The 13,527-nt window shown below is 50.1% G+C and overlaps 1 protein-coding gene across 2 annotated transcripts; it reads right to left on the reverse strand.

The window, feature by feature from the left end:
* Positions 1–14: 14 nt before the first annotated feature.
* On the reverse strand, positions 15–13,496 carry XRRA1 (X-ray radiation resistance associated 1). 2 transcript variants are annotated; one of them, XM_010728884.3, is made up of 18 exons: positions 13,372–13,496; positions 11,966–12,072; positions 10,560–10,714; positions 10,279–10,350; positions 9,447–9,519; positions 8,764–8,861; positions 7,264–7,397; positions 6,685–6,783; positions 5,460–5,719; positions 5,047–5,087; positions 4,441–4,557; positions 3,772–3,865; positions 3,365–3,483; positions 2,733–2,960; positions 2,208–2,373; positions 1,968–2,080; positions 1,521–1,626; positions 15–837 (listed from the first exon to the last, which is right to left on the reverse strand). In XM_010728884.3, the coding sequence occupies exons 1-18, from the start codon at positions 13,431–13,433 to the stop codon at positions 578–580; spliced, it is 2,304 nt and encodes a 767-aa protein (XP_010727186.1). In that variant the 5' UTR covers positions 13,434–13,496; the 3' UTR covers positions 15–577. The 2 variants fall into 2 exon arrangements, with proteins under 2 accessions (XP_010727186.1, XP_019467713.1); XM_019612168.2 differs by lacking the exon at positions 13,372–13,496 and adding an exon at positions 13,108–13,364.
* Between the last annotated feature and the right edge of the window lie 31 nt (positions 13,497–13,527).

Genomic DNA, 13,527 nt, shown 5'->3' on the forward strand with positions numbered 1-13,527 from the left:
GGTGCCTGTGATTAATATTTTGCAAATAATAACAATAGCAAAGGTGAGTATAATGACATTCTTCATATAGGTGTGAGCAGGTGTGCTTTTCCTCCACTGCTCCCCTCGTTCCCCATCTCCTTGGGTTACACTGTCACTCTGTTTTCAATAGGTGGGTTTGGGTTATTTATGCTTTTTTGTGCTCGGCTCAGCTCCCTGAGAGCGTTCAGGTCCAGCAGGCAGAGCCGTGGGGTGAGGACAGGAACACTGTGACCTTGCTAAGAGCAAGTGGATGCAGACAGGGCTGTGCTGTCCCCCCCACTGTGCACTGCTGCCTGAAGCACCCTGCGATGCCCAGGGACTGTTTTGTGCAGGAGGAGAGAGCACACACCTTGTTTACAGTAGTTGCAGAGCATGACTGAGCAAACACACCACTCTCATGATGGTTTTGTGCTTTCAAGCTGGAATTTGTTGGGCTGAAAGCCTCACGCAAACCTCTTCGCTGCACTTGGTTTTCCAACCTCAGGAGAGGAAAAATGGCTCCAGACAAGTCACAAATAATAACATTTTATCTGAGAGGACAAAGGTGTGAGGTGCTTTATCCAACCCCTGCCCCTGCTGTGGATGTCACTTTGGGCACCTTCTTGGACGCTTTCTTCCCTGGCAGCAGCAGCTGTTTTGATCTCTTCTGCTTGGAAGCTGCAAGAAGTGCTTTGACCACTGGTACCTCATCCCAAAGCCTGGTCGTGCCCGGGGCCAGCTCCTTGCTGGTCTCAAACACCTCCTGGAGCTCCTCCATCAGCCTCAATGCCTCCCGGTATGTCTTGGGGCTGGATTTTCTCTTCTGCAAAGCAGACGCTGGAAAAGGTGCAAGCAGAGCACTGGCTCCTCTCAATCATAGCTCTCCAACATTCGAATTTCCCTCCTGCTTCCCTGTATGCCAGCAGCCCCAGCCCTCCCATCCTAACAGCAGAGGGGATGGGGACAGGGATGGGAGCAATCTTGAGCAATCTCAGAGTGCAGACAGGTGTCTGTAAGGCTGCAGGGCTGGATTCAAGGCAGGCCGTGGCTCTTGTTAGAGACTGCAGGACGTGTGACTCAATTTCTACTTTTTCCACCACTCTTTCCCCAACCAGTGCCACTGAGGAGCAGCCAGGTAGTGGGCTTGTACTAGCAGCTCAGGATTGTGCCATCACAGGGGCTGGGACAGAGATCAAACTTGGCCCCATTGCTTCATCTCAGGGGCAAATAGATACTCTAAGATTTTCCCTTGACAGTCAGGTTTGGGGTAGGGTTACTCTGGCTGTGCAGCCAAAAGACTGCAGTAGTGTCTGCTTTGCATTTACTTCTCTGTTAGCCCATAGCTAGAGAACATCAGTGTCCAGTGTTTTTGGCTGAGGGGCTCAGAGACATGGGATGAGGCTGCAGCAATAGGGAGTGCCTCCATTCCCCATTACTGGGAGTTAGGGCTGAGCTCAGGAACAGCCTCATCCTGCCTCAATGGTGACATGAAGAGCAGAGATGGGGGCATGGGAACATACCCAAGGGGACACTTGTGACAGTTGAGCTGTTTCTCATGGCCACCAGGATTCTTTCCAGGACTTCTGCTTTCGTCTTCCTAGCAGGAGGGTCAGGCATCCTGCAACGCTGTGAGGAAGAGAGGAGGCTGCAGCATGCCTTCCTCGTGGGTGATGCTCCTCCACCTCCTCCTGCCCCTCTCAAAATCTAACAATGCTCAAAAACCCTGGAGATGTGGCACTTGGGGACATGGTCAGGGGGCATGGTGGGGATGGGTTGGGGAATCTCTGAGGTCTTTTCCAACCAGAATGATTTTGTGATTCAAAGCCCATGCTTCTGCAGGAGGTGGTTGGGAACACTTTAAAATGGATCAATTGGTCCAAAAGAAACTCTGACTGAAGGGTTTCCACTTCCAGACACCACCAACACCAGTGCAGGTGTTCTCTCCCTTCAGAGCTTGGGCTCGTCACCTTTTTCTGAGGCACATAGGGCTTCTGCATGCTGTCCAGTCGTGGCTTAGCATCCCGGTACACCAGGGGGTGCTTCAGGACATAGTAGAGTGCCTGCACATTCTTCTGTATCCCTGTGAACCAAAGGGAAAATGGGACACCAGAGCTTTTTGGTGCTTCTTTCTTGGGCAGAACAGACTACACTGCTCATCAATCTGCCAAGGGTTTTCTAAGCAAGGGCCCCCAGCCCTCCTCACTCACCAACTGGCTCAATAAAATCTGGGTCAGTGTCTCCACCGAGCAGCTCCTCATAGCCCTTGTACCGCTCTGGAACAGCCCAGGAGCTGCCTTCCTCCCTCTGCTTGCTCCTCTTTTCCAGCCTGTCCTCTGCCATGGGTTGCAGCAAAGGCTTGGAGTCATCCTCCACCTCAAAGCAGCAAATGAAAGGACTTGGCAGCAGCACTTGGCCACCAGTCCAGGTGATGAGGTCAAAAGAGCCTGTCCTGGTGTGAAGAGGTGCCTCCTGGTGGCACTGAGCCATGCAGTCACCACCTTGTCCCTACCAGGCATGGGGGGGAAGGGGCCAGCACCATCCCACTGCAGACTTACAATCCCAAGGAAAAAGTTGCCGTGGTGAGCAAGAAGAGAGAGTTTTCCTGCAGGTGCCGCAGGGACAATTTGTGCTTTCCTGTTCACATTTCCACGCTTAAATCCCTTGCAGTCAAGGGAGGATTATAAGCACTGGTGCTGTGAATACCTGCACAGCGATGGCCCAGCCTCACACACCTGTGTCATGAAGAAGGCTTCAACATCCTCCTGGGCTGTGCTGGGATCACGTTCCCCATGCCCGACTGCTGGCGTGAAGCTGATGGGAGGCAGTGGCTGGGATGAGATCAGAGGTGCAGCTCTTCCTGGATCCTCTGCCATGCCTGGGAGTGGTTTCCAGATGAAGGCTTCAGCAGGAGCTTCCAGCATCAGTGGCTGCTTCTCGACTTTGGGAAGATGAGATGAGACCTGAGAGGACACAGCAGTGTTCATGCAACGCTGTGAGCATCAACGTTGGGTTGGATCCCATGGCTGGAGGCTATTTCTTAGGGGACAGGGAGTGCCTCAGCTGCAGGGACACTCCACAGCAGCTTCATTTCCCCAGCAATCAGCCCTTAAGCTAAGGCTGATGGGCAGGGCTGGACCCAAAGTCTCTGTTCTGAATCCTGTATGGAGGAAAGAATTGAGAAGTGAGAACCCTCCCCACCCCTTCCCTTCCTCCATCCTACCAACCTCATGGGGATCCACACAGCCTACAAGCTCTTCCCTTACCCCAGTAATCTGAGTCCCAGGCAATCCTACCCCAAATACTGCAGCCATGGTTCAGTCCCTGCCTTAGGACAAAGCCTGCTGTGCACCCTGCCCTGCCTCACCTTGCGGCTGGCTTTGAGAGGGATGGAGAAGTGCCACCTCCTCACAGCTGGGCTCTTGTGGTGAACAAGTTGAATCCCCAACTTCTGCTGGAGGAGCCGGGTCAGCAGAGGTGGGTGCCCTGTCAGGAGCAAGGGTGCATGAGGGCTTCAGGCAGCAAAATTTAGCCTGAGGCTGCACTACTGCAGTCATGGTTGGGCTGTTGAGTTCCAGTGGGACCAGGAGCAGCAGCAGGGCACTGCAAATAGGGCATTGCTGTTTGCTTTGCTCTTTAGCAAGGATTAAAGCACCTCCTTGAGGACTTGGGCCAGCACAGCAGCATCCAAATGCTGAATGAGAAGGGAGTCCATGTCCCAGAGAGGGAACTGCACCCACTCTGGGAAACCCCAAGGATCAGCTCATACTGTACCACTGCGGGTGGTGGTAAGAGGGTTGTTGTGGAATGTCAGCTGCTTCAGACGTGGGAAGAAAGCCACAGGTAAGAGGGCTGTCTCATCCATAATCTGCAAGATAGAACAGTTTGCCATTTACTCTGAGCAGCTGCCACTGAGCTGAGGCTGTAGAGTTTCATCCCAGTCCTATCAAAACACATCCCTGTGATGTATTGGGCAGGAGCCAAAAGTGCCAGAAAGGGGAGGTTAAGTGAATGTGTGGTACTTGTCCACCAGGGCACACTGAGAGCATCACCTTCCACTGGGCAGCTCCAGCAAAGGCAGGCCTTCATATCCCCCATTTCCTGATGAAATCCCCTCTTCTGGTGAATACTGATGAATTCTCAGGGTGATAAGGCACCTATCGCATAGGTACCCATTGCTGGCAGTGCCCCAAAGACAGGCTGGATGGATTTGGGGCACCTAGGCTATGATTCTATGATAATGTGTAGGAGCCTAGACAACCTGAGAGCAATTCAGCTGCCTAAAAGGTGTCCTGTCCCACCTGAGAGATGCTGGGTATCTGAGATGGACGCAGGGGTTGGAGAGAGCTCTGCAGCAGAGGCCAGGGTATCTCCAGGGGGACTAACCCCAGCTTCAGACAGCTGAATCTCTGCACCTATCCAGAGACACAGGGCCCAAATCACCTTGTTGAAGGCCAGGCTGAGATGTTCCAGTACAGGAAAGAGAGCACAAATGTCTCTGCACGTGGAAAGAGCAGGCAGAGTCTTCAAGGCAGATGGGACTCCCTCCCAGGGAGCACCCTAAAAAGAGGAGAAAGAGGGGTGAGAAATGCTCCAGAGGCTCTCAAGGATGTGGCAACATCTCCATGTACTCAGTGCATGTTGAGATTGGTGCTTTCTCAACTGCTGCCTGCTGTGCTCTAGAAAAGGGGCAAATCAGCACAGACAACCCATCCATCAGGATACCATCCTTCAGAGCTCAAACACAAATGGAATCTGAATGAATGAGCTCCAGGCTCCTGAGTTTCAGTCCCCACCTGAGTTGCAGAGCACACTTCCCCACACAGGAAGGATATGTTTGAGTGTTTGCATTAGCAAAGTTTAAGCTCATATCTATCTTGGTTAAGTGAAAACTTGTTCCTAACCTCCTTGATGACAGACAATACTTACTTGCAGCACTCAGAGTATAACTTGCCAAACTGATGGGTGCTTATGCAAACTCTGCTGAGAGAGGCAAGGGGAAGTTTTGGAACCCACACCCCAAACCACAGCTCAGCCAATGGTTCTTACCGGCATCAGGCATCCCTGAGAGTCAGAATTAAACACGACCTCTGCAACAAAACACAAGCAAAGTGAAGGTTTTGATGTCCAGTACATGAAGCTGAGCACTGGGCTGGCCACAACCATGGCAAGGTTGGGATTGCCCTGGAAAAGCAAGTTAGCATCAGGCAGGAACTGGCTCAGTGGCAAAATGTGCTCCAGGTAAGGGGAGATTTGTGTCCAGTAAGCACCCAATAGCACAGGTTAGCTAAGATGTCAGAAACAGTGCCATATGTCTTTCCTTCACAGTTTCGTCAAGCAGCTTCACTTGCTAGTAAACACCCCACAGATCTGGAAAGGTTTCATTCTGATGTAACTGAGCCCTCTCCCACTGTAACATCTTGCAGTATCAGCAAGGGCAGGGAGAGGCGTGTGCTGCTCACCAGTCCTGTCTGGAGCCCCGTTGTTCTGTAACACGATGTCTTCAAGCTGACCTTTCTTCATTTCCAGCTCTGCTGGCACCTCCATGCCCTCATGCTGCGATGGCCGGGGCTGCTGCCAGAGGCTGCTCAGACACTGGTACCACTCTGCCCTGAAGCTGCCATCATCCAGCGTAGGGTGGAGGGAGAACTGCATGCTCTCTGCTTGGTGCAGGTAGGGGACTGCTGAAATCCTGTTTCTGTCCAGATTCAGTTCCCTCAGGCTATCGGAAGAGGGAACGTATGGGAAGCTCCACTTTTGCTTTGAGTGTTCACACAGCCATCTGTTCATCCTGGCTCTCAAGCTGCCTCCTCACTGGGCAGCCCAGCAGTACTGCAGAACTGTACTGACCCTCGTTCTGCTGCCCCATTTCCCCTCCTCCTGACAAATGAAATCCTAACTGTAGGCTCAATCCAACACTACCCATAAAGCCCAACACTTCAGTCCCCCACACCAGCCCATGGGTCACCTAGCTGAAGCTCATCTCTTGTTGAGAGTTTAACAGACAAGGAGACATCCTAGCAGCTCATTAAATCACCCGTGGCTCTGAAGAGCTGTGGTCCTACTGGGGTCCCCTAACAACGTTCCCCCTTTCCACAGACCAGCACCAGTGCACTTACCTGGAGTCACAAGAAAACTTAGAAACCCAAATCTCTGCATGCCAGCCCCCAGCCTCACAATGAGCAATGTGACATTTCCTCCAGGAATATCTTGGCAGAGCCAACAATGCAAAGTCCCACCTTGTATCACCAGGTGCACTGTACCCAAGCCCACCACAGCTCAGCTGAGCTGCCCCTTCCTAGTTACTCCTCTCTGGCTGAATCATAAAAGCTGACATTAAAGAAGGGAAGTTGATCTGCAGCCTCTCCTTGCGCTGCTGCACTGACAGAAAGGACAAATTGGAGCAAAGAAGGGAAAAATGGAGAAAGCTGTTTCTCAAATCAGACCCAGAGATCAGCAGACATCCGGGGCAGGATCTGAGTTACCAGCCATCTGCTGGCTTTGGCCCGCCTGTGTTTTGCAGCAGGCTGTTTGCTATTGTTCAGTCCCATTCGCAACGCTAGAGAGAGCAAACAGGGAAGCATCTGAGTGAATCACAAAGATTTTGTTTTCCATTTTAAGGCTGTTCCCATGCAGCAGCTGACAGCTCCAAAAGCCAGCACTGTCTGCTGGCAGGTTCCTGCTTACCTGCGGAGATGAGACAGGCTCACAAAGACACCCGGGTCTGACAGATGGTTGTCATCCAGCAGCAAGACCTCTAGAGACTGAAATCTCAAATGAGCAGAGCTGTGAATACAAAGAGGCTCATTAATAACATAGTCAAGCAAAGACAGGTGAAAAACACATCTTCTGCTGTCACTGGGAGACATGCTGCTCATTCTGCTGGGAGACAGGGCAGGGGCTGCTGGCATTTTTGAAATAGAAAACTGCTAACCTACCTAAAATCGAATCAGCCTGAAAAGACCATCTAGCTCAGTGCCTTATCTCCAACCATGGCAAAAACAACGGGTGCCTTGGCATGGTGGCTGTGCTTAAGCTACTGGGAAGGCTCTAATTAAGGATGAATAAACAGCAACCTGCTCATGTGGCTTGGCCAGCAGACAGAGCTGCTGAATCATGTCTCTGAGTCCCTCTCTGCCACAGAAGACATGCTGGGTGACCACGGTCCCAGCTCAAAGTATCAGGTCAGCCCCATGGCTCCAGCATCCCACCCCCGTGTGTAACCCACTGGCACCTCAGGAACCAAACCAAAGTGTGTGCACTTACCCCCAGGAGCCCGCCAGGTCTGCAGGCAGAGACCGAAGCCTGTTGGCTGTCAAGCGAAGGACCTTGAGCTGGGACAGATCTCCCAACATCCAAATGTCTTCAGGGGATAAGTTATTGTAGGAGAGATCCAGATCCTGAAGGAAACAAAGAACAAGACAGCTGGCTTTACCGAGGGTGATACTGAATGCTTTCCACCATGCTACAGGGACAGTTTTTTGGAGACATTACAATAGGTTGCGTTTCCCTGACAGGAGCTCAAAGCTCTTTCCAAATCAATTTCATTTTCCAATCAATCTTTTCAGTGCTGTGCTGTCTTCTCCAGGTCGTCAGCAACCAGGATCTCAGACACCAGACATCAATAAAGGTGGGATCTGTGAAGGTATCTTAGAATAACACACAGATGGGCCCCATCCCTACCTTTCACAGCTGATACCAGCGACCAGGCTGCTTGCTCAGGGATGGAGAGGACTGGAAATTTGGTTCTCCAACACCCAGAGCTGTGCCCACAGACTGAGACAAACCCTGAGCGAGTGGCCAAGAGTACATGGGAGATGTGCAGAAGCTCTCCTGTGTTTCAAGGATTTGGGGACCTCCCAAAGCCTGTAGGAAGGAGGGAGGTCAGGACCACAGCAGCAAGATGAGCCCTGTGCTCAGAGCCTACAGAGCTTGCAGCTGAGCTGCAAACCATTCTGTGAATGAATCAAGAAAGAAGTCCTTAAGACAAAACTTTCCACTAGCAGCTATTTGAAATTCTGTATCCAGTAAGAGATAGAAATCCAGGCAAAGACACCTCTGTGAAGAGAGCAAGCTCTCTGCAAGAGAGACCCACTAAAAGCTGGAGGAAGAGGAGAAACTACAGCCAGCATCCCAAGCATGTTTTTTGCTCTTAGGATCCATTATTTTTCTCTCTTTTTCAAACAAACAAACAAACAAACCAATTTACCAATCTGCTGTGTTAGAGAGGCAGCCCATAATTCATAGAAACTGTGGATATCTGGAGATGGGGAGGTAGAGGGTGGCATGGAGGAGGATGGGAATCTGCCAGCCATCGTACAGCATTGTGTGAAGGACGACACTGGTGACTGACAGCCTGGCACTGGGGTGACCCCAGAACCTCAGGGTGAGGACCCATGAGGAGTAAAAGAAGGGCAGGGGGTGAGGAGAACAACAGGATCTACTGTGGGGATTCCATGATGGACTGAGTGGAGAGGACCCTACAGCACAGAGAGGTGGTCTGTTATGGGGAAATAAGGAGTCCTATGGCAAAAAGAGCTGAGCAGTGGCCATCTGTGAGGGATGGCTCTGAGAGAAGTAAAATGTGCAGATCCCTGAGGGACAACAGAAAGGTTTGCATCCCAGATTTAAAGGAAGCAGGAAGAGAGGATTACCCTCCAGCTTCAGAGAACTCACACTGAAGGGACACTCATCCATGCTATGTGTTATTCTTCGGCGTTATGCTGGGGAGGGAAGATGAAGAGTCTCAGGTCTCTCTCAACTTACTTCCAAATGCTTGAACTCTCCAGCAGTGATTTTCAGGTTTCGGAGTCGGTTCAATGAAAGTTCCAGTTCCCGCAGCCCTGGAAACTTCCGAAATGGCTCTGCAAGAGTGAAAGAGGAAACATTTTAGCAACTGAGGAAGAACAGTAACAGAGCAAGCCAGGTCCTGTCCAGGTCTGGGGTGGACCAAAACCAGAATGAACAAGCAGGATTCTGTAACATTCAAGTATTATCACTTGGCACACTTGAAAGAAAATGCCAGCTCCATTAGACAATTGTCCCTACAACACCTAGTTTGTTTTCTTGCCTTTGTTCCCACCCAGATTGGATTAGTGCTTGAAGCCACTGACAGCACACTGAGCTTTATGTGTCTTACTAGTCATAAACAGATCTTCCATCTTAACTGAGCTCGTGTCACTGGATTTGGATTCACCTCTCAGCTCTACCATTACACTTCTGAGCTGTTGGGTCATTTCTTCACTCAGTGTTTCAATGCATTAAGTGGGGATTTTCTTTGCAAAGAGCTTTGCTTTCTAATAACAAAACAGATACCACAGCAGCACACAATTATCATCCCTGCAGATTATAATGTCAACAGGGAGTTGGTGCAAGGATTTCAGCAAATTTTAGACAAGCATAAGCCACCCCAGCTTGAAAAGCAGTTTTTTGGCAATGCAATCCCTTACCTAAAGTCAGCAGGTTCTCAGCAGCGTTTATAAAAGCAACACAATCAAATTTCTCAAAATCATCTTCTTTAGCCTGAAAGATATATTCAAACATACATATACAGAGCTCTGGCTGTACATTGATTTGAAACAATCGAGTCTTTCTGTTTCTCACAATGCCTAAATCACAGCACTTCCCTTAATTACATCTCCCATTGGTTGTCTGATGATGGAGAGCATCCCTGTGGGGGAAGCACAGCTAATTTGGTGGCTGGCATCCAGAAGACCTGGACTACCTGAGCTCCAAAGCAAAACCTCCTCTGTGCTCTCACTGTTGCCCACGTGGCCCACCAAAGTCAGCCACTCTACAGCACATCTGTCCTTCACAGCAACAGGCCAGAACCCTAAAAAACACACTACAAAGCTATCAGCACTTCAGATCCTTTTGTTTTTGTCACCAGCCCAAATACAAGTTGCTGCTGAAGTCAAACTATCACAGCTGAGAGAAACATCCTCAAAACCAGAGTGAAGTGGGTGTAAGTGGGGAACAGGCTACACCTGGTGAAGACCGTGGTCATTTGGTTATGAAGACATGAGTTCACAAGGCAAAGTTTCACAAGGCAAATCATTCAGGCCTGTTTACAGCTGGCTGGCTCATCCTCCTGTGCAGCAAACATCATAGAATCAAGGAAAACCCTGCACTGGAAGGACCCTACAAGGATCACTGAGTATAAATATGCATGGTTCTAACATGCTTTTTCTGATTTCTGCACACTTATGTGCTGGTATTTAGTTTTTTTTTTCCCAATTTTTAAGGCAGTACGTTAACATTTATGGGGCCTCTAGTACTCACAGAGACCAGATTTTGGCCGCTTATGTTCACAGAGCACAGGTCAGAAGGGTTCTTCAAACAGTGGTGTTTCATCTGGAGGGGAAAAGAAAAACAAAAACCAAACACAAATGCTAAGCCCTGCACCATGTCCACGAGCAATCTTTTCTTATTCTGGAACCTGGACTCCGAGACCAGATCTGAAGTTGTTCCCTCCCTCACCGAGTGATTCCCTCACCTTGTGCTTTGGGTCACAGCAAGTGGGGAGAAAGCGTCAGGGGGTTGGGGAAGGGAGAAGAACTCACCAGAAATGGCTCATCCAGGATATGGTCTTCATTATTTTCTTGTGCAGAGACAGCACTTGGAGGCTTCCTCCTCTCCTCTGGTGTCTCCTTGGTGGTTCCTTGCTCAGCCCAGGGCTGTGGGGTGGCTATGGGCGCCAGCAGACAGCGCCCAGCCTCTGGGACAACAACACAACAAAGCAGAGGAGGTGGCAAGGTGAGTTTGCAATGTTCTGAGTGTGCTTTTCAAAGGGACTCAGCTCCACCTGATGTTTCAACCCAGCAGCGAAACCCATCATTTTAAACTCAAACTTTTTTAATGAATAATTGAATCACAGAATCACTAAGGATAGGAAAGACCTCTAAGGCCATCAAGTCCAATCCCACCAGTCTCCACTGATCACATCCCTCAGTGCCACATCCTCATGATTCTGGAACACCCCCAGGGATAGTGACTCCCCCACTTCCTGGGCAGCTGTGCCACTGCCTGACCTTGCAAAGAAGATTTTTTTCCTAATACTTAACCTGAATACTGGAATATAAACTGATTGGTAACCATATACTTAAGACAGAAATATAAAGCTGTAGCCACAGCCAAACAAGTCCAATCTCCCTCCCAAAGCAAGACTATCAGCAACACTAGATCAGCCACTGGTGGCTTTGTCCAGCAATTTCACCACCTCCCAAGGCAATTCTAGCTGCAGACGTCTCAGCCCACTGCAGAGGAGTGGGACCAGATGGACTTCAAAGATCCCTTTCCAACTCAAATGATTCTATGATTCTAACTCAGGATGCACCTCCTCCAGAAGTTACCAGAAGTTTCTGATAATGTCCAATCTAAACCCCTCAGTTGCAATTTTTGACCTCCTTATGCTGCCTGCCGCTATTAAGAAGATTCTGGTTTCGTTCATTCCAGCTTTCTTTGCAGCTGTAAGCACCAAGCTGTTCTCATACTCTTCTTGGCAAGGTAAAACAAGCCCAGTGCCCTCAGCTTCTCCTGATCATGTGCGCCAGCCCCCTGACCAGCCTGGTACACCTCTCCACTACTTTCCAACCATCAGAAGATATTTCTGCCATTTCTAAGCACTTCACAGATGTTCCTGTGAAGAATCTCTAGCTCAGAACAGCTGAGGGAGTGCTGCATGGTGCTGTCCATGTGCCCATCATGCTGAGACGTGTGCTGGAGCACGTATTTAACAGACATTCCTAGACATTCCATCCCTTTCAATTCAGTTTTAATCGATTTTAAGACCTTTTAGGCACAGCTTTAAGTACTGTTCTCTGGGTTATCCACTATGAAGTTAATACAGAAAACCATCTCTGAATGTTCTCTCTAACTGGCCCACCACCCCATGGAAGGTAGATTTGCCCACGTGGACACAACACGAGCTACAGGATGACTTTCCCTGCAGCTCTCAAAGAAGTGTCACCTCTTCTGTTGCACAAAATATTCCTGGCAGGAAAGCGGTTAGCTGCATAATTGCTCCCGTCAGCCATTTTGTAGAGTCCTGCTGTAGCCATCCTGATTGCAGCACTCCTGGAAAGAGTGGGAAACAAATATGTGGGTTAATTTTTTCACTGCTTCTAGTATTACCTTGCTTTAAGCAGCTAAGTGTAAGGGTAGTCATGAATCAGCTTGTACACTAAGGAGCACTGTTAATGACACACAAAGAACATCACTGCTCTTAAAATAGAGGAATAAATGAGGCAGTATATGGATGTGCATGATTTTCCACCTCAGGACAGCAAGATGCTGTGTGTGAGTCAGGCTGCATGGACAATGGTTTGTGGGATTTTTGCTTTATCCATTCCTCACTATAGAACAACAGAATCGTTAAGGCTGGAAAAGATCATCAATTTCAACCATCAACCCATCACTATCATGCCCACTTCCCTTTCTCCTGCTCCTTTCTACTGTGATCTGAGAAGGCTCTGGGATACAAATCTCACACCTTCTAACCCCCACAACAGGGGAACTCTGTTAGCAATTAACACTTTTATCCTGGAGACCCTCAAAGAATGCCTTCATTGAGATGGAGATGCTGTGGATTTTGTCACTGCGTGTGCACAAGGTTCTTCCAACCTCTATGTCCATGCACAGGCAGCAGCCTCCCATCTTGTAGCATGAAGAGGTGACAATCTTCAGGTGTCACCATAATGGTATCTCCACACCTTCTCTGACACCCCACAGCACAGCTTGACTACAGTGTTCACATATGGTAATGGCACCTGGGACAACAGTCACCTGGTGTGTGGTATGGGCAGTGAAATGTTGGCATTGGGAGGCACACACTAACACACAGGTGGACCCTACATCCATCTACACAACCCCTACAGCTGCACTCCACACACATACCCCATTCGTTAAGGTTTGAAAGGACACTAAGATCATCCAGCCCAACCATCTATTCATGCTTGTGACCACTCTAGACTACGTGCCACATCTCTATAGTTCTGGAACACCTCCATGAGAGGCAGTGACTCCACCACCTCCCTGTGCCAACTCTTTCTGAGAAGAAATGTTTCCTAACATCCAACCTGAACCTCCCTCGCTGCAACTTGAGGCCATCACCTCTTTGTCCTATTGCTGTCGACTGGGAGCAGATGCTGACCCCTCTTCACCACAGTCTTCTTTCAGGAGTTGGAAGGAGCCGTAAGGTCACCCCTGAGCCTCCTCTTCTCCAGACTGAACCTCACCTCCAGGCCCAGCAGCCCCCTCTCCCTCAGCAGGGTACCTCCAGGCCTCACTCCCCACACACCCAACACACACTGCCCCGAGCAATCTCCCCCCAAGCCTCATGCTCTCCACGCTCGTCAGAGCAGCTCCAGGCCTCACCCCGTATCCCTGTGCCCCCCGCCCCATCCTCCTGCGCGCTCCCCCCGCGGCCTCCTCGCCATCTTCCCCTCAGCGCGGCGCCGTCTCCATGGCAACCAGAGAGGCACGGAGCGGGACTACAACTCCCAGCGCACCCCGCGCTTCCCGCCGCCGCGC

The sequence above is a fragment of the Meleagris gallopavo genome, chromosome 1, assembly GCF_000146605.3.
Source record: "Meleagris gallopavo isolate NT-WF06-2002-E0010 breed Aviagen turkey brand Nicholas breeding stock chromosome 1, Turkey_5.1, whole genome shotgun sequence".
Lineage (NCBI taxonomy): Eukaryota > Metazoa > Chordata > Aves > Galliformes > Phasianidae > Meleagris > Meleagris gallopavo.